The sequence below is a fragment of the Sander lucioperca genome, chromosome 18 (assembly GCF_008315115.2).
Source record: "Sander lucioperca isolate FBNREF2018 chromosome 18, SLUC_FBN_1.2, whole genome shotgun sequence".
Lineage (NCBI taxonomy): Eukaryota > Metazoa > Chordata > Actinopteri > Perciformes > Percidae > Sander > Sander lucioperca.
Window position 1 is genome coordinate 7,419,763 of NC_050190.1, and position 21,815 is coordinate 7,441,577.

General features: G+C 39.7%; 2 protein-coding genes across 5 annotated transcripts; both read left to right on the forward strand.

The window, feature by feature from the left end:
- The first annotated feature begins 624 nt into the window (after positions 1-624).
- Positions 625-20,938, forward strand: LOC116057503 (polycystic kidney disease protein 1-like 3). Of its 4 annotated transcripts, XM_031310012.2 has the most exons (6): positions 12,427-12,511; positions 13,091-13,195; positions 14,269-14,391; positions 15,186-15,366; positions 17,561-18,318; positions 19,317-20,938. In XM_031310012.2, the coding sequence occupies exons 3-6, from the start codon at positions 14,269-14,271 to the stop codon at positions 20,067-20,069; spliced, it is 1,815 nt and encodes a 604-aa protein (XP_031165872.1). In that variant the 5' UTR covers positions 12,427-12,511; positions 13,091-13,195; the 3' UTR covers positions 20,070-20,938. The 4 variants fall into 4 exon arrangements, with proteins under 4 accessions (XP_031165873.1, XP_031165871.1, XP_031165872.1 ...); XM_031310013.2 differs by lacking the exons at positions 12,427-12,511; positions 13,091-13,195 and adding an exon at positions 625-724; XM_031310011.2 differs by lacking the exon at positions 13,091-13,195 and having other exon boundaries at positions 12,405-12,511.
- Positions 1,750-7,135, forward strand: LOC116057504 (mitochondrial antiviral-signaling protein-like). Its single transcript, XM_031310015.2, has 4 exons — positions 1,750-1,872; positions 3,650-3,830; positions 5,071-5,789; positions 6,202-7,135. Exons 1-4 carry the CDS (start codon positions 1,750-1,752, stop codon positions 6,952-6,954), a joined length of 1,776 nt encoding a protein of 591 aa, XP_031165875.2. The 3' UTR covers positions 6,955-7,135.
- Positions 20,939-21,815: the final 877 nt, after the last annotated feature.

Here is a 21,815-nt window from a genome sequence, read left to right on the forward strand (position 1 = left end):
CGGTATAATGAACTAACATCCTGCCTGATGTCATTATCCTTCCCATAATCCTCCAGATCACTGGATCATGTTCATGTTGTTGACTTACTTTCTGCACTAAATAACATTATTGTCACGCCAAAGACGGATCTCCTATTAAGACAGATCCTTGGAGGCAGTGTTCATTTCACTCAGGAGGGTAAAAGGGATTTTTTTTTGTAAAAGCATAGCCTACTGTGTATTACTGCACAAAGTACACTGCTACTGACTCAGTGAGTGAGTGAGTGGCGCCACCTTCTGTTTAGAAATGAGCATACCACAGGCCATGATTTCACTTGACTCAGACATATTCCTGCTCTGGTGTTATAAACTTGTTTAAAGTCATGTCACTTTTTTGTTTATAAAGCAGATCATGGGGGAAATACAGACACTTATTGTTTTGTCCCTTTACAGACTTTACTTTAGACACTTAATTACACACTTTTCCCTTCATGGGATCAATCAATTTAATCTTATATTGTTTTTATGGAGGTCTGCGGGGGGACCTCAGAACAAGAAGGTTGGGAAACAAGTTAGGATCAATCCTATTGGCCCGCTCTTTGATTGACAGCGCTTTCATCCAATAGGGATAGAGAACAGGGAGGTCAGCTCAAACCACTGCGCATATGTGTGCGCAGGTTTTTAGTGAGATAGATATTGCTTTTGAGACGGAGTCACAAGCTGCTTCGGCAACAAAACACGAAAGGTGAGCACTAGCTTGTGTGACATTACGATAATTGAACTTTAATTCATTGTGTTATTAAATATAATTTGTGTTTCATTGAATGTTTTTGTCAATAATAGAGTGCCAACACAGGAAACAGGTGCTAAGTTAGCTAACGTTAGGTTGTGCCGTCGATTTAAGCTAACTTTTAATGCTAATTATTGTTCTTATTTTCACGATATAGTTCAATTATTTATAGGCATGTATCAGTCTTTATAGTCCTTGTGCAACCTTTTTGAAGCCTTGTTATAACGTTACTCCAAAACTTCCTTTATGAGTTATTTCCTCGTTCCTTATGTAATCTGAACACTTACGGTCAACTCTCGCAAGCTTGTCCTTCCTTGCAAGCTTGCTGAGACTAAAATAAGACTTCAAGAAGTAGTTGTGAGATTTTTATGGAATTTTCTGCGTGAAATTTCACCCAGAGTCTAGGAAAGTCGGGGAAACTGGCAAGAAAGAAAAGATTTATATTTGACCCTGAAAAGCCATAGTAATGTAACCGTGGAGGTTGTTCGGTTTGGAGTGAGGCGTTTGAGACGTTCATGCTGCTGCACATTTGAAGTTAAGATATTAAACATGAGCATCAGTGACTAGTCAGCGCCTGGTTCTCCTTCTTCGTACTCTAGCTGCAACCTTGAAATGTAAGTGTTGTCCTCCCCTTGAAAAAGAAACAAAAGGATTTTCAGCTGTGCGAGAGTCACGTCCCTTTTTAAAAAAAAAAAAAAAAAAAAAAAAGATGTGAAACTGAAAGGGAAATGTTAATAATTTCCTTTTTCCCCAAAAGCTGCAGGATGGCTGATCGTCACTTTCACTTTTAAAGAGAAAAAAATCCCCCAAGTGTGTCTGTGATCATTGCGGACAACAAAGAAGACTTCATGTGTTTTTCTTTTTTGGGTACTTAAAAACCTCACATGTAGTAAAAGTACTACAGTAAAAATTACACTGTACAAACCTGGCGTGAATATCAGGAGTGGAAATAATAAAAAGAATGCTTTCTCATTTCACAGATGTCATTTGCCAGTGACAAGCTGTACAATGGATACTTGCGGCAGAATATGTCGACCATTCTGTATAGAGTGGTACCGACAGAAATAATGATCCATCTGCCTTGCTTGACTTCTCATGACAGGGTAAGTTTCATTAGGGACAAGCCATCTCTATAGTAGGGGTGTGAATCTTTACTGTTCCCACAATTCAATTCAGATTATCCTGTCAACAATTTGATTCGATATCACGATGCATCACCTCCTCAATATTATTATATATTACTACACATGGTTTTCATCAACAAATCCAAGCAGTCAGATATAACTCCCCTTTCTATTGAATGTGCTGTTAAAAAAGACACTTTGTGAATGTAGCGGAGTCTGAACACAGCAGACAACAGACAAAAGACAGAAACAAAAAAAGCAGTGACTGGAAAATAACATCATTAGGCAATAATCGATTGTGGTCTGTCACTACATCGATGCAGAATCGTCCAGGTCCGCATTGCGATGCATTGATGCTGTGGGTACGCGATCTGTGCTGCCTGCACGATCCGACATGCGCATGCGCAAGATGTTCGCGCATGTGCAGATGATAATCCTGTTTTACGACGATTTACGACACTGCACGATCTGTTCCACGCTTGCGCACCGCGGGAATTTCATTCATTTCACAGCGCTCTGGTGTTCGTTTCAAAGTTAAGTAGGCCTAATACCATATAGCAATGAATTGCAAAGAGGAGTGTGGAGGAAACTGAAGGTTCGCAGTGACAGAAAGACTCAGACTTCATTCCACATGAAACCAAAATGGTGTATGTTCATGAAACATGTAACAACTCCTTTATTATTTTGGATTGGCAACCACGTAAACACGTCGTAATGCATAGCGTAAGCTACATTTAAAAACATCACAACATCCCCACGCTACATGTCACAAAAATAACACTGTCGTAGTACACGGACGTCGCTATGCGGTTTTGGATCAGTGACAATAAGTACTTAAATATCTTTATAAAACAGACCTGCCGTTAACTGCATAATGAATAACATAAAATGTAGCCTACAAAAATATTCTGCCAGTTGTGCCGCCGTCAAGTGTTTCAACGCATGCGTGATACAAATAGTGTACGGAAACCGTCCCGTTTTCTACTACGTATTTATGCGCATGCGCATATCGGATCGTGCAGGCAGCACAGATCGCGTACCGACAGATGCAATGATTAATTTCAACACCCCTACTCTATAGCCTAGGTTACGCTGCCACCTTGTGGATATCCACAACCTGACCTACTGTTTGAAGAAATGCTTATATCTGCCAAAATTCGTTTTTGACATGACATCACATCCCCTAATTAACATTTTTGACAAGGACGCTCAAATTTGGTTATTGTTAGGCGGATATTGACAAGTAAATAATAATAATAATTAACTGTATTTCTGAAGCACTTTTCTAAACAAGGTTACAAAGTGCTTTCCAAAAAAAAACCGGCAGATAAAAACCAAGAACAACACAACCAACAACAATGAAATAAAATACAAAAAGAAACACAGGTATCATAAACTATAAGACTATGAAAAATATATATAATGCATACATCAAATATATATTTATACATACATATCCACATACAGACACACATTCATACAAACATACATATATACATATACACACCTACACACATTCATGTACGTGTGCACAAACAGATATACATTAAATGGGCAAGGCAGGGTGGGATGGTGAAACCCAACAACATATTAAATATTCATAAACACTTTCCTATAAAGAAAATTTTGAACCATAAGTTTATTATTACTACAATACAAAAGCCATTAACTCACTGAAAGTCATCAGTAACTAACAAACAACAAACCAATAACAAAAATCCATTCCCTATGCTTCTTTTATGGAATCTAATTTTAGGAAACCATTGAGGCAAAAAGAGAGACTCGTGGGAACATTGAAAGTATGGATTTACTTCTGAAATGTCTGAAGAGAAGAGAAAACTGGCCAGAGCAGTTCATCCAAGCACTTGAGGCGTGTGAGCATCGAGCTTTAGCAGCTGAGATTAGAGCAGAATACAACGCTCTGAGAGTCAACAACAGTAAGTCATTTAGTCAAGTACCTAGTACTGTGAATTACTGTGTAGAATTTAATGTCTTGTTCCCTTTTAGACTAAAATAATATTTAGCACCACCTCAAACTAGTTGTATCAAAATCTTTTTCAGGTTCTCTATGATGAAGTAGTATGTAATATATTGAAGGAATAAACTAAATATAATGAAATCCTTATGTACGTTGATACTGAAGTTTGTTGGATCACCACACAGTGCAACCACAATTTCATGTTAGTCTTGTGTTGAACAGGACCACGTCGTTAGCCACAAAAAAATGACCATTACAAGTGTTTAAGGCTAAACATTTGTACTGTGGTTCTCAAGGTCCAATATTTTCATCATCATCTAACTGATACTGTAAATTCTGGTTGAGTGTGTGTACATTGTACACAGTATATTGGACTCATACAATACAGTACATTTGTAGTAATGTATATAATTTCCCCCTTATTCCGGAAAGGACCAAATTTCCGACTAAGCTGTTTCCATGGCTAATGAAAGTGAATATTTCACTTATATTCCTGTTTACATGCAGTTGTGCAAAACAGGATTTTGTTCAGTTTTTCACCAGTTTGACCGTGCAAACACTGCTTTCTTCTTTCATTCCTTTAACCACCTTCTTGAAAACTATTATAATTACTGGAGGATTTCACACACATAAGATAAGTTTTTTTAGTGAGTTTGGAACTTTATTGTCCATATTGTGGAAACTTGTCTTCCGCTTCACCACACAGCATTAAAAGCAATAGAAAGAAATATGACAATATTAGAGGACTGGTGTTGACAAACCACAGGGACACAGTATCAACAAACTATGATTTAAACACTATTTCTTAAAAACATAGGGAATTAGTTAGATACTAGATAGTTATTAGATAGCTGCATCTTGGGCTACGCTTGACTAGCTATACTTTCTATTCTCTGAAATTTTTAACATACCCCTAACAATCCTTTTACATTCATGTGTAACGGTATGATTTAAAAGTTCAAAATCATATATATATATATATATATATATAATTTTTTCTTCACAAGATGCTGCAGGGAATAACTTCAATTTCAGAACCTGTTAACTTCAGTGCAGTTTTGTGTGACATTAGAGACTTCAGTAAATGTGTAAATAATAACTGAATTACTGTATAGTTACAGTGTCAGCTAGTCCTTCAGGAGCTTTAATCATATGCACTAAAAACAGATTTAATGACAACATTGTTTGCTCTGCCCTAGATTCCAACCCTGTCGTCAGGGCACACATCCATCCTGCACCCTCTGCCAGTCATATGTCCCTCCCAGAGGGTGGTGCAAACAGTCAGGCTATTGTTGCTCCTCCACAGCCAGCTGCCCAGGCCTCCCCCTCTCTGGAAACCCCTGTGCAGCCACAAGCCCCCCAGAGCTCAGCAGCCAACGTTCCTGAGACAGTTTCCCCATCTGAGCCCGTCTCTGAGCCTCCACAGTCAACTCAGAATGAAGTGATACCCAGTCCAACACCTCCTCCTTCCCCTCTTACCCCACATAATCAGGCCACTAAAACCCCACCGCCTCAGAGGAAGATTAGATCTCACCAGGAGCCGGTTGAAAACTCTGAATCAGACATCCAGGATATCTCTGGTGATATCGCTGTGATCCCTGATCAGGTGATTGCAGGGAACAGTGAGGTATCGATCAAACCTGTGGCTACTCTTCAACCATCCCGTCCTGTTGAGCAGTCTGAAACAGACTCTCTGTCCCGCCCAGATCCGGTCCAAACAACAACAACAACCGCCACAGAGGTCAGTCCACCACAGAGTCCCTCTCCAACTCAGATAAACTCAGATGGGACCGATGGATCCTCTTTCCCCATGATGACCCCAGAGAGGCCTCCAGTCCAGGACACCACCCCTCCTGTTGACCTAAAACCTGCTGCTGTCCTGCAGCCTGAACAGATGTCAGGACCTCCTGCTACACAGGTAAGTACCAAATTATTCAGATTTGAAGTACTTAAGTTAAGGACATAGTAATTATAAAGAAGATTTATCTCCATAGCTCTGACAGGTTTGGTGTTTTTAGCTGAGCTAGACTCAAAAATGGCTAGACCAGAGAATATGCGGTTAAAACAGATCGGTGATGCTGTTTTGAGAGAGAGAGAGAGGTGAAGTGTTCATATAATTTTTGACAAAAGAATTACTTTAATATAATTGTTGGAGGAATCTAATACAACTTTTGGGCAATAAATTATGCCTCTGTGAAGTTTATAATGTTCAGTTCTTAACAGTATATCAGAGAGGGGTCCATTAGACTAAACTTTGAGGCAATAGTCCACACCAGCTTCCTTTTGAAAATAAATAAACTTGGCCAATGTGAGATTAATTTCCCCTGCAGGTTGTTGAAAGCAGCCCACAGACAGAAACTGCAGCTACAACCTCCCCCCTGCCTGGTGCTGCTGGGATGGACGCCTCTCTCTGTGATGACAGCACGGTGTGTCTGAGCAAGCCTGGCCAACTCATCAGCATCCCCCCACAAAATCATGAGCGCCCTACTATCCCTGCGCCCAGCTCACCTTTGCAGCCTTACTCAGGGAATAGTGAGCGTCTGGAAATGAGCAACGCTACAGATGACACTGTGACCTCTGCCTGCCTTTCTGCATGCTCTGCTGTCAGCTCCACCACCGAGAGTACATTGATAGCACTGTCATGCCAGGAGAACGGCATTGCTCTTAACCATAACGAACCAGAGGAAAACCACTATGACTCTCCTTCTCAGAGTTTGGGAATGCAGGAGGTGCTGGAGAACGTGGTGCATGTATCCGAGGAGGTGTCTATCCTTAACCTAGACGGCCAAAGCCCAACACCACAAGCTCAAATCGTCAATGATGAAGCAGCCAAGGAGATCACGCCTGTACCACCACTATTCACCAACACTGTTGGTACTGTATCGAGTGTAAACACCCCCTCCAGTGAGAACTACCACCCCTCTGAGCCTGCACCCGATGATATTTCACCAGAGCCGAAGACACTGCAGGATTTAGAGAAGAAAGTGGCCTCTGGCACCCTGCCAACTATTACAAAGTACATTCTGATCGCTGCAGGAGTGGGTGCCTGTGCACTGCTGATGGCGTGGAGGTTTAAGAGATAAGAGGACTTAATACTATAGTTCGTAGTTTCTGTCTCCCCCATGAAGAATTCTAAGTAATGACAACAACACTGTCGGTGCATCCACATGACGTAATCCTTCAGTGATCATTCACCACCCCCACCCCTGCTCCACGCAGTTGCTAGAAGCGTTTCTCCCATCAAATTAAGAAGGACACAGAGGAAAAAAAAACATGATGGACTCTTCAGAAGAGGTAATTTTTATGCAACAGAAATGGTGGTGATGGCTTGAATCTAACAGACGTTCATTAATGTAAAATAGTCACGCACTATAGCTTTAAAGACCCCCTATTATACTTTTTTGGATTTTCCCATCTTTTAATGTTATATAGTTTTTTGTGTATGAAATAGATTGCTTTTGAGAAGGCTTTCTCCCACAGAAAGCACTTTTTCTCAACTGCCTAAAAACGCATCGCCCACATTCCTGTTTGAAATTCCTCAACTAGTGATGTCACTGATTGAGAATGCCAGCCCAGTTTTTGCATATGTGCTGCCCATTAGTGCTGCCTAAGCAAACACTGCCCGCTCAGCAGCTTGTTTGAATTTGGTTGACCAATCACAACAGAGTGGGCCAGCTGACCAATCAGAGCAGACTGGGCTTTTCACGAACATGGGCCAAAAGCTCAGACAAAGTGTTTCAAGCAAAGAAGCTGCAGCAACGGGCAGTCTGAGTAACGTAAAATGTTTTTTAAACCTCAAATGTAAACCTATTGTAGTAGACCCCAAGAGTACAAATATGACGCTAAAAAGGAGTATAATAGGGGCTCTTTAATACCTTTAAAGGAACACGCCGACTTACTGGGACTTTAGCTTATTCACCGTAACCCCCAGAGTTAGATAAGTCCATACATACCCTTCTCATCTCCGTGCGTGTTGTAACTCTGTCCAACTATATTCTCAGAAAGACAAAGCATTGCTGATCTGCTCGGGGCTTCTCAGGTGCTGCTAGCAAATCACTCTGCCCAAGTAGCAGAAGTAGCAGTGCTTCGCCTGTCTGAGAATATAGTTCCCAGTTTAGACGGCTGTGTCTCATGTGACCTTGTTATTTGTACACGCTGTGACTATACAAATCACAACATGTAAATAGGAACATGTTGGCGTTATTTTGTCACTTATTGGGAGCAGTAGGCTAGTTGGAACCGGTTACCTTCAGGATCCGTGCTAGGCTAAGCTACCGGTGGAACCGTCGGACAGAGTTGCAACTCACACGGAGATGAGAAGGGTATGTATGGACTTATCTAACTCTGGGGGTTACGGTGTCCCAATAAGTCCCAAGTCCCAATAAGTCGGCGTGTTCCTTTAACAGAAGACAAGATTAGACTTTAAGGCTTTTGAAAGAGGATCTTATGGTTATGGTGCCTTATTGTAGTCACTGGACTGGGATGACGTGAGGCAGCTGTTTAATAATTACCTTTAGTTATAATAGCTGACTTGCCAGACCATTGATCATGTAATTAATGAGAGGTATGCTGTTACGTTGGACTATGTTTTATCATTTTACTGTTGAATGAATTTGGCCCTAAAAACCAAATCTACCCTTCTCATCCTAGTTTGGAAATGTAATGGATCTGAGTTGAGATCTCAGGTTTTTTATGGACTTGCTGCAAATAAGTGGTTTGTAAAGATACACTGATGCTGTCTTTTAATGATAGAAATGTTTGTGTGTTCACTTGTCTGAAAAGCACTTTCAAGATAAGACTGCTGGCTGTCATCCAGTGAGGATTATTGTTCCAAGTACCAGTTTTACTGGATGTGTAATGCAGAAGAAAGAGTACCAGCATCCCACTCTGTAAATGATGGCTAGTGCACTGTCTGTATTTAGTTGTACATACAGTGTATGTATAGATACATACAGTATATATACATATGTGTATATATAATTCCCCACTACCCCTATCCTGGGTCCTAAAGGTTCTGGTATCTTAGCTGTTCTTGGGACTGCACTCTTCTGGACAGATATCTCAGATGTTGTTCCTGAATTTTGCTGGAGCCACTGTCTCAGTTTTGGGGGTTACAGCCCCAAGTGCTACCATTACCACTGGAAGCACTGTTGCCTCGCTTTCCACATCTTCTCCAGCTGTTCTCTAAGCCCTTGATATTTTCCAAGCTTCTCGTGTTCCTTCTTATGATGTTGCTGTCACATGGGATGGGTACATCTATCACATCTGCCTTCTTCTGCTATATATAAAATACTGTATATCTGTTGCGCAATCCTTTCAAACAATCCACAAGAAAAGCATGCTCAGACTTGCTAACAGCATCTCTTCTGACTCATGCATGTTTGAAATTATGAATACCAACTTTTGCCTTCTAATAGGCGATTTAGAGTCCCTTTATTTAGATACAACAGGCTTAAGAACTCTTTATACATCAGTCTATCCTGTGCTGCCAATTAAGATCTGAGGATATGATAAAACATATTTCTTTGTCATGGCTGTTATGTCTTCTTTGTATTATATGGATAATTGGTGTCTAACTCTGTATTTTTCTTGTTTTTGTTTTTTTCTTTTGAGCGGAGCTGCTCGGGAACGCAAAATGAATTAATGAATAATGGTGTATCGTATGGTGCATATACTGTATACAGCTGATATATGTTTTTAAAAAAAGAATCTCAATGGTACAATGGTAATAGTAATTTAAATTGCTTATTCCTTTTCCGTTTTAATGTTTGAAAACATCAAAAGAATAAAAATGTAGTTGGTGGAAGCATTGCCTAGTTTTTTTGTTTGTTTTTTTGGGATTATTTTTGGGGCATTTTTAGGCCTTTATTGACAGGACAGCTGAATAAATGAAAGGGGGGAGAGAGAGGGGGTGAACGATATACAGCAAAGGGCCGCAGGTCGGAGTCAAACCCGGGCCCGCTGCGACGAGGAGTAAACCTCTATATATGGGTGCCCGCTCTACCAACTGAGCTATCCGGGCGCCTCATTTAATTTTTTAATGCAAGAGAGCATGAGAAAACTTGAGACGTGCTGCTGTCGCTACACCTGCAGGACGACGTCAACTTATAGCTAAGTAAAAAGATGAAAATGATGCTAGGCCTTATATTTATAATAGATATATCATTTCTCCAGACCCACAGTAGCCCGTCTCGTTCACATCCACTGCTCCGTCGCCAGTCCCTGCAGAGAGAGAAAGCTCATATATATTTATAGTACGCACCAACACCAAGGCAAATTCCTCATATGTATAAACCTACTTGGTAATAAATCTGGCTCTGATTCTGACAAAAAGAAATGATGGAAGAGGATGTCACAGACTAGAACCACCCACATGGTTTGATTGACAGGTGCAGTGCAACCACAGTAGTCCAATTTTTAAGGCAATTTGTGATGTCCTAAGGCACTTTGGGAGATATGGTTTAAACTGAGGCAATGCGTTTAACATGATTAATACAATCAAATATAAAAGACAAGTTTGCAGGATAAAAAACATCCAATCATAAAAAAACTTTCTATTTAAGCAGTGCGCTCAAACATATTAAATCGCTGTTTAACAGACCTGCGGTATAATGAACTAACATCCTGCCTGATGTCATTATCCTTCCCATAATCCTCCAGTAATTCAGATCACTGGATCCTGTTCATGTTGTTGACTTACTTTCTGCACTAAATAAGATTATTGTCACGCCAAAGACGGATCTCCTGTTAAGACAGATCCTTGGAGGCAGTGTTCATTTCACTCAGGAGGACAATAGGGAATGTTTTTGTAAATACAAACTGTGTATTACTGCACAAAGTACACTGCTACTGACTCAGTGAGTGAGTGAGTGGTGCCACCTTCTGTTTAGAAATGAGCATAGGCCATGATTTCACTTGAGTCATGTTCCTGCTCTGGTTATAAACTTGTGTTTAGCCATAATCAGTCATTGAACTTTTTGTTATTTAGCAGATATTGGGGGAAAATGCAGACTATAGCAGACTTGTTTGTTGCCTCACTTATTGTTTTACCCTTTTACACACTTTATGCACTCAATTACACACGTTTCCCTGCATGGGATCAATAAAATGAATCTAATCTTTTTTCCATTTAAAAGTCTTCAATGATCAAGCTTTAACACTGCGACAGTAATAACAGTTATAAAAACCACATAGAGACACAAAGGAGACACATTGTTGAGGTCTGGAACAAGGTCGGTAATTTAGCACACATAAACGACATGTAATGCAGTGCAACAACATAAATTTAAGCCACAAACATTTTCACAGTCGTGGCTGCACTATCAACTGGGCAAATGGGACCCTCAATCCTGAGGGCTCCTTAAAGACCTCAGGTTCACTGAGTGGGAATTGGTTTGTTTAATCGGAATTTGTTTAGTAATATGCACCAATAAATGAGACTAAAAACTGAAATGATAGGGGCCTTTAATCATTTTTTCTGAGTTTTGTGGCCCTGTCTTCTGCTGTAAATATTATACAAGTGTTTATGTTGCTGTTTCGCTGCTGACAGTAAACACAGGGGAAAAAGGGATACACAGAGGGAAGGATGGATTAATGATGAGGGTAAGTACAAATTAAAAAAAACAATATACAAATGTTGCCACTGCAGTCGCTTCTAGTTGTCTAACACAGATTAGTCATGATTAAATGTGGATAAGTACATTTGAAATATATGCTGCATACTAAAATACATATCTGTATAACATAATAGCACAAATGTAAAAAAAAATATATCAGCAATGGTGGAATATAACTAGGTACATTTACATAAATACTGTACTAAAGTACAAATTTAAGGTACTTGTACTTTACTTGAGTATTTCAATTTCATTATACTTTATACTTCTTCTCCACTACCTTTGTGTCGTTAATTTGCAGATCATTTTACTTAGAAACCTATGATCAGTTTATAACCATGTGAGTGGTATTTGTAAATATTATAACATTGGATTATTATTATTATTGTTAAGAAGCATTTGCTGCTGTATTAGGGTTAGGGTTACTCTACAAACGGCTATAGCTGTCAAATAAATGTAGTGGAGTAGAAAGTACAATATGTCTCATTGAATTGAAATGGAGTATATAAAGTACTCAAATTTGTACTTAAGTAAGCTACTTAGGTCCCACTACTGTCTGCTTCAATGCTCCTGGATTGAAATATTATTAAATATCTTTATTTTCATTAAGAAAAACAATTGTAATTGTCATATATTGGTTATACTTGTTATTCCATGCATAAATAACACGGTTTGTCCCCTCCCCGCTCTGTGTGTGTCAATGTGAACGGATTAGGATCAGGGATTAGAGGCAGATGTAAACCAGAAATCTAGATCCTATCTAATTCTGCTGCCATCCCATCATAGCACAGCAAAAGTCACGGCAGGGTCAAGATTAATCACGACCACCTTATTTACTGCTTTACTTAAATCCTATTGGCCTACTCTTTGATTGACGGCGCTGTTGTTCAATAGGGATAGAGAACGGGGTCTCCGGGGGAACCGCTGCGCAGATGTGTGTGAAGAATACAGCGCAGATTTTAGTGAGAGCAGGAATAGCTTTTGAGAGGGAGTCACGAACTGCTGAGGCACCAAAACACGAAAGGTGAGCACTATAATATGCCACATTACGATAAATTAAACTTAAATAAGTATGTGATTAAATATAATTTGTGTTTTCATTGAGTGTTTTTGTCAGTAATATAGTGCCAACTCAGGAAACAGCAAGGACATTAGCCAGGTTGTGTCGTATTTATCAATTTAAGATAACTTTTAAATGCTAATACTTGTTCGCTATCTTATTTTCACAACATATTTAAATAATTTACAGACATGTATCACTCTCGGTCCTCCTTTTTGTTTGTATGCAGCCTTTTTGAAGTCTTCCCAATCTTCTTAGTCAGTTGTTTTACCAATAAATAGGCCTAAAAAGTATATTTCACGATATATTTTAATAGTTTACAGGCAGGTATCACTCTCTATCGTCCTTGTTTAATTCTTACCAAACTGCTTATTCAGTTGTTTTACTTGCTTAATGAATTATTACCTCATGACACATATACTGTATCTGCTTTCACTTCTGGTCAACTCTCGCAAGCTTGTCCTTCCTTGCAAGCTTTCTGAGACTATAATAAGACTTGAAGCCGTAGTTATGAGGTTTAATGTGATAAAATATTTGACCCAGACTCTTGGAAAGCCAAGGAGACTGGCAAGAAAAGGACTGTCATGACCTGCCAGTGTAGAGGACATTCATTTGGCTGAGCTCTGCATAATTCGCCCTCGTGTCAAGGTGCTTTTCCCCCTCTCACACCACCTTCCTTTTCTTGTTAATCTGCAATCTCTCATCACTTTACACTTAGATGCATGCTTGAAAATAACACAACACCGTTTATCTACCTATTAGGTCAGTGTGTGTGTGTGTGTGTGTGTGTGTGTGTGTGTGTGTGTGTGTGTGTGTGTGTGTGTGTGTGTGTAAACCGTGGCCTCTGAGGGCTAATGATACAGTGAGGAAGACTTTGCTCTTTGGTTTCTGCCCCTGACATTGATTCCAGACTGCTGCTGCCCCACGTACTGTATATACAGTCAACTTTAACGTACTGCTCCATTTGAAGTATCTTGTGATGACCGATTATCTTGTGAAAAAACGTTCCCCGTGACTGACCCTCACAACAGATTACTTCACCTGACTGTTTAGGTTCAAACAAAGTGAAGGTTTTAAGGTGTATTATATACAAAAAAAAGTGTACCCACGCTTTATATTTGACCCTGAAAAGTAAAGTAAAAGTATGAATGTGTGGGTGTGTTTGAAGTGAGGCATTTGACACGGTCATGCTGCACTTTTGAAGTTCAGATATTAAACTGGAGTCTGGAGAGGATTAATCAGTGACTAGTCAGGGCCTGGTTCACCTTCTTCATACTCCAGACAGCTGCAACCTTGAAATGTAAGTGTTGTCCTCCCCTTGAGAAAGTAGTGAAAGGATTGCAGCTGTGCAAAGAGTCTTATCCGTTAAAAAAAACAAAAAAAAAAAAACGAAAGGGAAATGTTAACAATTTCCTTTGTTCTCGAAAAAAAGGATGTCTGATCTTCACTTTCACTTTCGGTTTCATTGAGTAAAAATCCCCCAAGTGTGTCATTGCAGACAACAAAGATCAGGTTTCTTAATGTGTTTTTTGGGGGTACTTTAGCATCTCACATGTAGTAAAAGGGTAGAAATTTGTGCCTTGCCAACTGAGGAAATTCCCTTTTTTCCAAAATGACACTGTGCATAGATGGCGTGAGTATCAGGAGTGGGAATTATAAAAAGAAAAAAAAGTGAAAGTCTTTACTATCTCTGTGTCTTTGTCCACTTTCTCATAACACAGATGTCATTTGCCAGTGACAAGCTGTACAATGGATACTTGCGGCGGAATATGCCGACCATTGTGACTAAGGTGAAACCGACAGAAATAATGATCCATCTGCCTTGTTTGACTTCTCACGACAGGGTAAGTTTTAGTAGGGACAAGGACCTAGGACTAGGGCTGGGGATTGTTTGAATAATATTGGATTAATATAATGTATTGGCTCTAGTATCCACATTTTTCTATACTATTGCCAATACATCACCTGGGTTTCGGTACAGATATCCAAAAAATACTTGCAATAAATAAAATGTAAACAAATACAATACAAATCTGACATTTGATACCATTTTTCCGTACATGACAGTTTTTAATACTCAATGCTAAGGACAAATTTCAGTCGGTACCAAAAAGTAGTTTTGATACCCAGCAATAATAAAAATAGTTATTTGGGTATTCATTGCACTGTTTACACCATAAGACATTGTTAAATGTGTTGTAGTGCTGTCCTTTACCTGCTTATAATAAAAATAGTCTGTAAGTAATGCATTTTCACAACAGATGGTCTGGTTTTCCACAATTATTATAAGTGATGCTATTATTTATCATGACTTGATAGGCAAATATGTCCCAAAAGGGCATTTTTTGATTGCATGTATAAGAAGCAGAGAGCTCTTTTAGCAGTAGAACCTAACCAATACTGGATTTTTTTTGGATCCCCTAATAAATCCCTGAAATTTTTGACAAGGATGCTCCAATTTGGTTATTGTTAGGTGGGATATTGACAGTTGAACAATAAGGTTATTATCACTCATGACAGTAACAGTACATTTGAACATTAAACTCCACTGAAAATCATCAATAAGTAACTAACAAGAAACCAATTACAACTCTGATAAATTGAGTCCCTATGCATTTTTTATGGAATCTAATTTTAGGAAACCATTGAGGCAAAAAGAGAGACGTATGGGAACTACGACAGCATGGTGGTTCTTCTGGACTGTCTGAAGAGAAGAGAAAACTGGCCAGAGCAGTTCATCCAAGCACTCGAGGCGTGTGAGCATCGAACTTTAGCAGCTGAGATTAGAGCAGAATACAACGCTCTGAGAGTCAACAACAGTAAGTCATTTAGTCAAGTACCTAGTACTGTGAATTACTGTGTAGAATTTAATGTTGTTGAAAATATTTAGCAACTAATTATACCAAAATATTTTTCAGGTTCTCAATGATACAGTAGTATGTGAGATATTAAAGGTATCCTTATTTAAGTTGATACACCACTGACGTTTGTTGGATCACCACAAAAAAAAATAACCTTACATTTTCTAAGCACCCTGTGCAGAAGTGTTTAAGGTTAAACATTTGTACTGTGGTTCTCAAGGTCCAATATTTTCATTATTCAAGGGTGACTACCGTTTTTTTCTCAACCTGGACACCATTTCCCCATGCATTTGTGTCTAATAGACTGATGTGACCAAACATTTTTGAATTTGGTCCAGTATTGAGCGAGATCGCAATGACGGGCTGGCGTGAACCGAGCTACAATGTAACCTAACAGGGCAATTGTGGAGCCTTGCTTTTTGTCCAATAAAAGTTTTTTTTTGCTACTGACAAGGCTCAGATTGTTACTAAAAGTGTCTGACAACATTATCGATCTCAGGACGTGACTTTTTGCGATGTGGAGAGTGAAACGCGAGACGAGAAAAAGGAGTAAGTTTCGGAGTAGGCTACAGAAGGCTCCTGTTATCTAAAAGATTTTCAATGTAATGGCTGAATGATTTCGACAATGTGGATGAGATAATTCGATGGCCGCCCGTATTCATTTGAGCTAGAGTAGGCTATAGGCTATGGATGGAGTATACGGATGAAGAGTGGATGAGAGGAGAGGGAGAGAGAGAGGCTGCAGCTGCGCACAGTGTTTCGTGCTGCAATATATATATATATATATATATATATATATATATATATATATATATATATATAATACATCCATGGTTTCGTGTTATCTAAAAGATTTTCACTAAAAACAATGGTTTGTATTTGCTCATGTCTCACAGCCCTGTTGATTAGAGGAGGGAAATCCTCTGACGTGGTGACACAACGTTGTGTCCGAGGTATATCACTGGACACATCCAGACCACAGATATCTGGCAGCAACTGGTCCCACTCCTGACGACGTATTCTTTGGGCATATAGGGGCATAGCACCCACGGGAGCACTACCAATATCAGTCTATTAGACACAAATGCATGGGGATATGGGGCCCATGTTGAAAAAAACGGTAGTTACCCTTTAACTCATACTGTAATTTCTGCTTGAGTCTGTGAGCAGAATATATTGGACTCAAACATATATTCATGTGGAAACTAAATGTTTGCATACATGTTAATATGTCAGTCTATCTTTGGCATCTGCGTGGGAGGTTTACAGGTGAGCAAGTGTACTGTGTCCTCAGTGTAAGCTCATTCATACAGTTGAAGCAACACAGTGTCTCCTTGCTGTGTGAGCTTCAGAGGTGATCTTCTTGACCTGAACATGAAGCTCCAAATTCCAAAATCCTAGATTTAAAAATTGTCAGGGTTAAATTTACTGTATGTATTTTGGATCAGCAAATTATTATTTTACTGATGGAAGGATTTTACCCACATAATATAGTTTTTTTAGTAAGTACTTAACCGCACAGCGTTAAAAAACAATGAAAGACAAATGACAATATTGGACAAGTGTTGTGGACAAACAGCAGGAACACAGTATTGAGGTTTTGGTCCTGATGGACCGCAGCCTCCTGCCAGAGTGAAGGGGTTAAAACTGTCTGTGTCTGGGGTGAGCGGGATCGGCCACAATCTTTTTGTGTTACATTAGCATTATTATATATTATTATTATAAAATATTATACCAAACATGAGGTTTTGTGTTATTTTTCCTCAAGATGCTTCAGGGAATAACTTCAATTTCAGAACCTGTGAACTTCAGTGCAGTTTTTGGGCTATCTGTATTGTATTTTGGGCATTTTAGGCCGTTATTTGACAGGACAGCTGAAGACAGGCAAGGGGAGAAGGAGGGGGGGGGGGATACAATGCAGCAAAGGGCTGCAGGTCAGACTCAAACTCGGACCGCTGAGGTATGGACTGAGCCTTAGTACATGGGGCATGAGCTCAACCAGGTGAGCTACCAGGGCCCCAACTTCAGTGCAGTTTTGTGTGACATTAGAGACTTCAGTAAATGTGTAAATAATTAGTTACTAGTCCTTCAGGAGCTTTAATCATATGCACTAAAAACAGATTTAATCACAACATTGTTTGCTCTGCCCTAGATTCCAACCCCAGCTCCCCTCCAACGACTGTCGTCAGGGCACACGTCCATCCTGCACCCTCTGCCAGTCATATGTCCCTCCCAGAGGGTGGTGCAAACAGTCAGGCTATTGTTGCTCCACCAGCTGAAGCATCAGCTCCTCCACAGCCAGCTGCCCAGGCCTCCCCCTCTCTGGAAACCCCTGTGCAGCCACAAGCCCCCCAGAGCTCAGCAGCCAATGTTCCTGAGACAGTTTCCCCATCTGAGCCCGCCTCTGAGCCTCCACAGTCAACTCAGAATGAAGTGATACCCAGTCCAACACCTCCTCCTTCCCCTCTTACCCCACATAATCAGGCCACTAAAACCCCACCGCCTCAGAGGAAGATTAGATCTCACCAGGAGCCGGTTGAAAACTCTGAATCAGACATCCAGGATATCTCTGGTGATATCGCTGTGATCCCTGATCAGGTGATTGCAGGGAACAGTGAGGTATCGATCAAACCTGTGGCTACTCTTCAACCATCCCGTCCTGTTGAGCAGTCTGAAACAGACTCTCCGTCCCGCCCAGATCCGATCCAAACAACAACAACAACCGCCACAGAGGTCAGTCCACCACAGAGTCCCTCTCCAACTCAGATAAACTCAGATGGGACCGATGGATCCTCTTTCCCCATGATGACCCCAGAGAGGCCTCCAGTCCAGGACACCACCCCTCCTGTTGACCTAAAACCTGCTGCTGTCCTGCAGCCTGAACAGATGTCAGGACCTCCTGCTACACAGGTAAGTACCAAATTATTCAGATTTGAAGTACTTAATTTTAGGACATAGTAATATTAAAAAAACATCCCGCCTACTGGCGTGATATTGACAGTTGATATTGAACGTCTCTGGTAATCACTTTATTTGTTTCTGTCCCCCTAATTGAATTAATTAAATGTATTCATTCGTATTCATTCAGACTACAAGTACCCAACAGCGTGAGTGATTGATTCATAAAAACGTTTTCTTTGTAGTTATAATTTTTACCTGTTACAACTTAGTTATAACTTTGCGTCTCCTTTAATCGATTTCCTACCTTTCCCCCCTGCAGCTTCGTTATAAACCTCCATTTAGCTTAACTAGAATTATGTAGTGACATTATATGCTTATTTTTGAAAATCATCTATGAAACAACAAAACTATTCAACTATTTTGTAGTGTTATAATATTATAGTGTAAGTGTTATAGGGTGGATTTTTCCCTTTTTAATTTAGTGAAACCTTTGGTAGGAATGTGTATCACATAGGCGCGTACTTGTGCTTGTGCATGACGAACAAAACGGGGACCCACTCATAAAACCCACCCATTGCGCTTCCATTCATCTAGCATTCCAAAGGGTACCTTTAATAAAACCCATTATATATACAGTACATTACCATGCAAAACTTCAATCATAGAAAATTTCAAGTTAAAACCAGTTTTTGCCATGGTGTTTCCCCACAATAACTGAACATTTTTAAATAGAAAATACTCTGCAGCTGGGCAATCAATTATACCGCTGTCCGTTATAATGTTGAATTATTAACAGTATATCAGAGAGGGGTCAATTCCACTAAACTTTGAGGCAGTAGTCCACACAAAGCTTCCTTTAAAAAAATATATATATATAAACTTGGGCTCGATGCTTGCGTCGGGCCAAAAGCATCACACAGGACTTTTTTGTTGGACAGCTGCTGTCCAATGACAATAAAACGTATTCTATTCTATTCTATTCAATGTGAGATTAATTTCCCCTGCAGGTTGTTGAAAGCAGCCCACAGACAGAAACTGCAGCTACAACCTCCCCCCTGCCTGGTGCTGCTGGGATGGACGCCTCTCTCTGTGATGACAGCACGGTGTGTCTGAGCAAGCCTGGCCAACTCATCAGCATCCCCCCACAAAATCATGAGCGTCCTACTATCCCTGCGCCCAGCTCACCTTTGCAGCCTTACTCAGGGAATAGTGAGTGTCTGGAAATGAGCAACGCTACAGATGACACTGTGACCTCTGCCTGCCTTTCTGCATGCTCTGCTGTCAGCTCCACCACCGAGAGTACATTGATAGCACTGCCATGCCAGGAGAACGGCATTGCTCTTAACCATAACGAACCAGAGGAAAACCACTATGACTCTCCTTCTCAGAGTTTGGGAATGCAGGAGGTGCTGGAGAACGTGGTGCATGTATCCGAGGAGGTGTCTATCCTTAACCTAGACGGCCAAAGCCCAACACCACAAGCTCAAATCGTCAATGATGAAGCAGCCAAGGAGATCACGCCTGTACCACCACTATTCACCAACACTGTTGGTACTGTATCGAGTGTAAACACCCCCTCCAGTGAGAACTACCACCCCTCTGAGCCTGCACCCGATGATATTTCACCAGAGCCGAAGACACTGCAGGATTTAGAGAAGAAGGTGGCCTCTGGCACCCTGCCAACTAATACAAAGTACATTCTGACCGCTGCAGGAGTGGGCGCCTGTGCACTGCTGATGGCGTGGAGGTTTAAGAGATAAGAGGATTTAATACCTTTAACAGAAGACAAGATTAGGCTTTAAGGCTTTTGAAAGAGGATCTTATGGTTATGGTGCCTTATTGTAGTCACTGGACTGGGATGACGTGAGGCAGCTGTTTAATAATTACCTTTAGTAATGATAGCTGACTTGCCAGACCATTGATCATGTAATTAATGACAGTTATGTTGTTACGTTGGACTATGTTTTATCATTTAACTGTTGAATGAAGTTGGCCCTAAAAACCAAATCTACCCTTCTCATCCTAGTTTGGAAATGTAATGGATCTGAGTTGAGATCTCAGGTTTTTTTATGGACTTGCTGCAAATAAGTGGTTTGTAAAGATACACTGATGCTGTCTTTTAATGATAGAAATGTTTGTGTGTTCATTTATCTGAAAAGCACTTTCAAGATAAGACTGCTGACTGTCATCCAGTGAGGATTATTGTTCCAAGTACCAGTTTTACTGGATGTGTAATGCGGAAGAAAGAGTACCAGCATCCCACTCTGTAAATGATGGCTAGTGCACTGTCTGTATTTATTTGTACATATATGAATACGCTATTTAGGTATCTATGTATTTTAAGAACAAATGATTTGTCAAAAACATTCCAAAGTACTCATAATATCTTAATAAATCAGTCAGCTAAAAATGTTATAATTCAATTAAATACTTTGCAAATGTATCTGGTTCATAGTCCAGACCAGTTACTCCAACACGTTTTAAAACCATGGGACGTCCTGTTTCTTTTTGAGCCAAAGACAGTGTTACCGTAGGTCGTCATGTAATTAATTGCATATTAAATTGGGGTTTTAAATGGTAATTTTTGTGGTTATTGTCTATTTCTTCTGTTTTGATGTTTGAAAACATCCAAAAATAAAAATTTAGTTATTGTAAACATTGCCTAATTTTTTGTGCAATAAGATTGTTTTAAAAAATCACAATACAAAATTGGAAATAAGCATATCTTGCTGCATTTGTCAAGCAGTTGTGTGCTATCTGGACATCATTTGGTGTACATGTTTAATATGGTATTTTATTTTTCCATAGGTTTTTTCTCCTTTAAAATAGAAACAAGTTTGAGAAGTAATGTTTTCTGAGATGATATTTTATTGTAAAAAGTTTGTCAATATAAAAAATGTAAAAAAAAAACAACTTAAATTTAGGCAGTGTTACACAATTTTAAGAGGATATTTGAGTTGTAAAGATGGGTTAGATGCTTTGTAGATTAAATGTATTGTCAATGGTACACATGTAAATTGTATTCTCAGTTTAAGCACTGTCTCTAGCTATGCACTTTAAAAATCATATCAATAAACTAAAATTCCAAAAATCCTTTATTGAGTGTGCATGTTGATTTCCCTGCAGAGAAACCACAAGTTTATGTCAAGACTAAAAGTGTACTATCTACCCCGACTTTATTGGACTTATGTCACACGGCACAAGGGACAGAAAGATAATCGGAATCAATTTTATTATTATTACTTTTTATGTAAAAATAGTTTTGCAGTCTGGAATAGACCTTTGGCACTTTCATACTTGGGCCCTAAAATAATAATTCTATCGATTTCAATAGGGCCTTGGCCCTTTGCTCACCAACGTTGTTGGTGCTCGGGCCCTATTAAATAATATATTAACCACATTATGAATGTTACCAAATATAATGAATACATTTATGTTTGTTTTATTTTCTGATTCTTGTTTTCATAACGCAGAATAACATTCTTATATGTTCCCTTAATTGCATC

Excerpts from the sequence above, each read along its gene's own strand:
- LOC116057504 (XM_031310015.2), top strand. The coding sequence starts at position 1,750 with ATGTCATTTGCCAGTGACAAGCTGTACAATGGATACTTGCGGCAGAAT. Across the intron at positions 3,831-5,070 it reads CGCTCTGAGAGTCAACAACA|ATTCCAACCCTGTCGTCAGG; the intron begins GTAAGTCATTTA and ends GCTCTGCCCTAG. Across the intron at positions 5,790-6,201 it reads CAGGACCTCCTGCTACACAG|GTTGTTGAAAGCAGCCCACA; the intron begins GTAAGTACCAAA and ends TTTCCCCTGCAG.
- LOC116057503 (XM_031310013.2), top strand. The coding sequence starts at position 14,269 with ATGTCATTTGCCAGTGACAAGCTGTACAATGGATACTTGCGGCGGAAT. Across the intron at positions 15,367-17,560 it reads CGCTCTGAGAGTCAACAACA|ATTCCAACCCCAGCTCCCCT; the intron begins GTAAGTCATTTA and ends GCTCTGCCCTAG. Across the intron at positions 18,319-19,316 it reads CAGGACCTCCTGCTACACAG|GTTGTTGAAAGCAGCCCACA; the intron begins GTAAGTACCAAA and ends TTTCCCCTGCAG.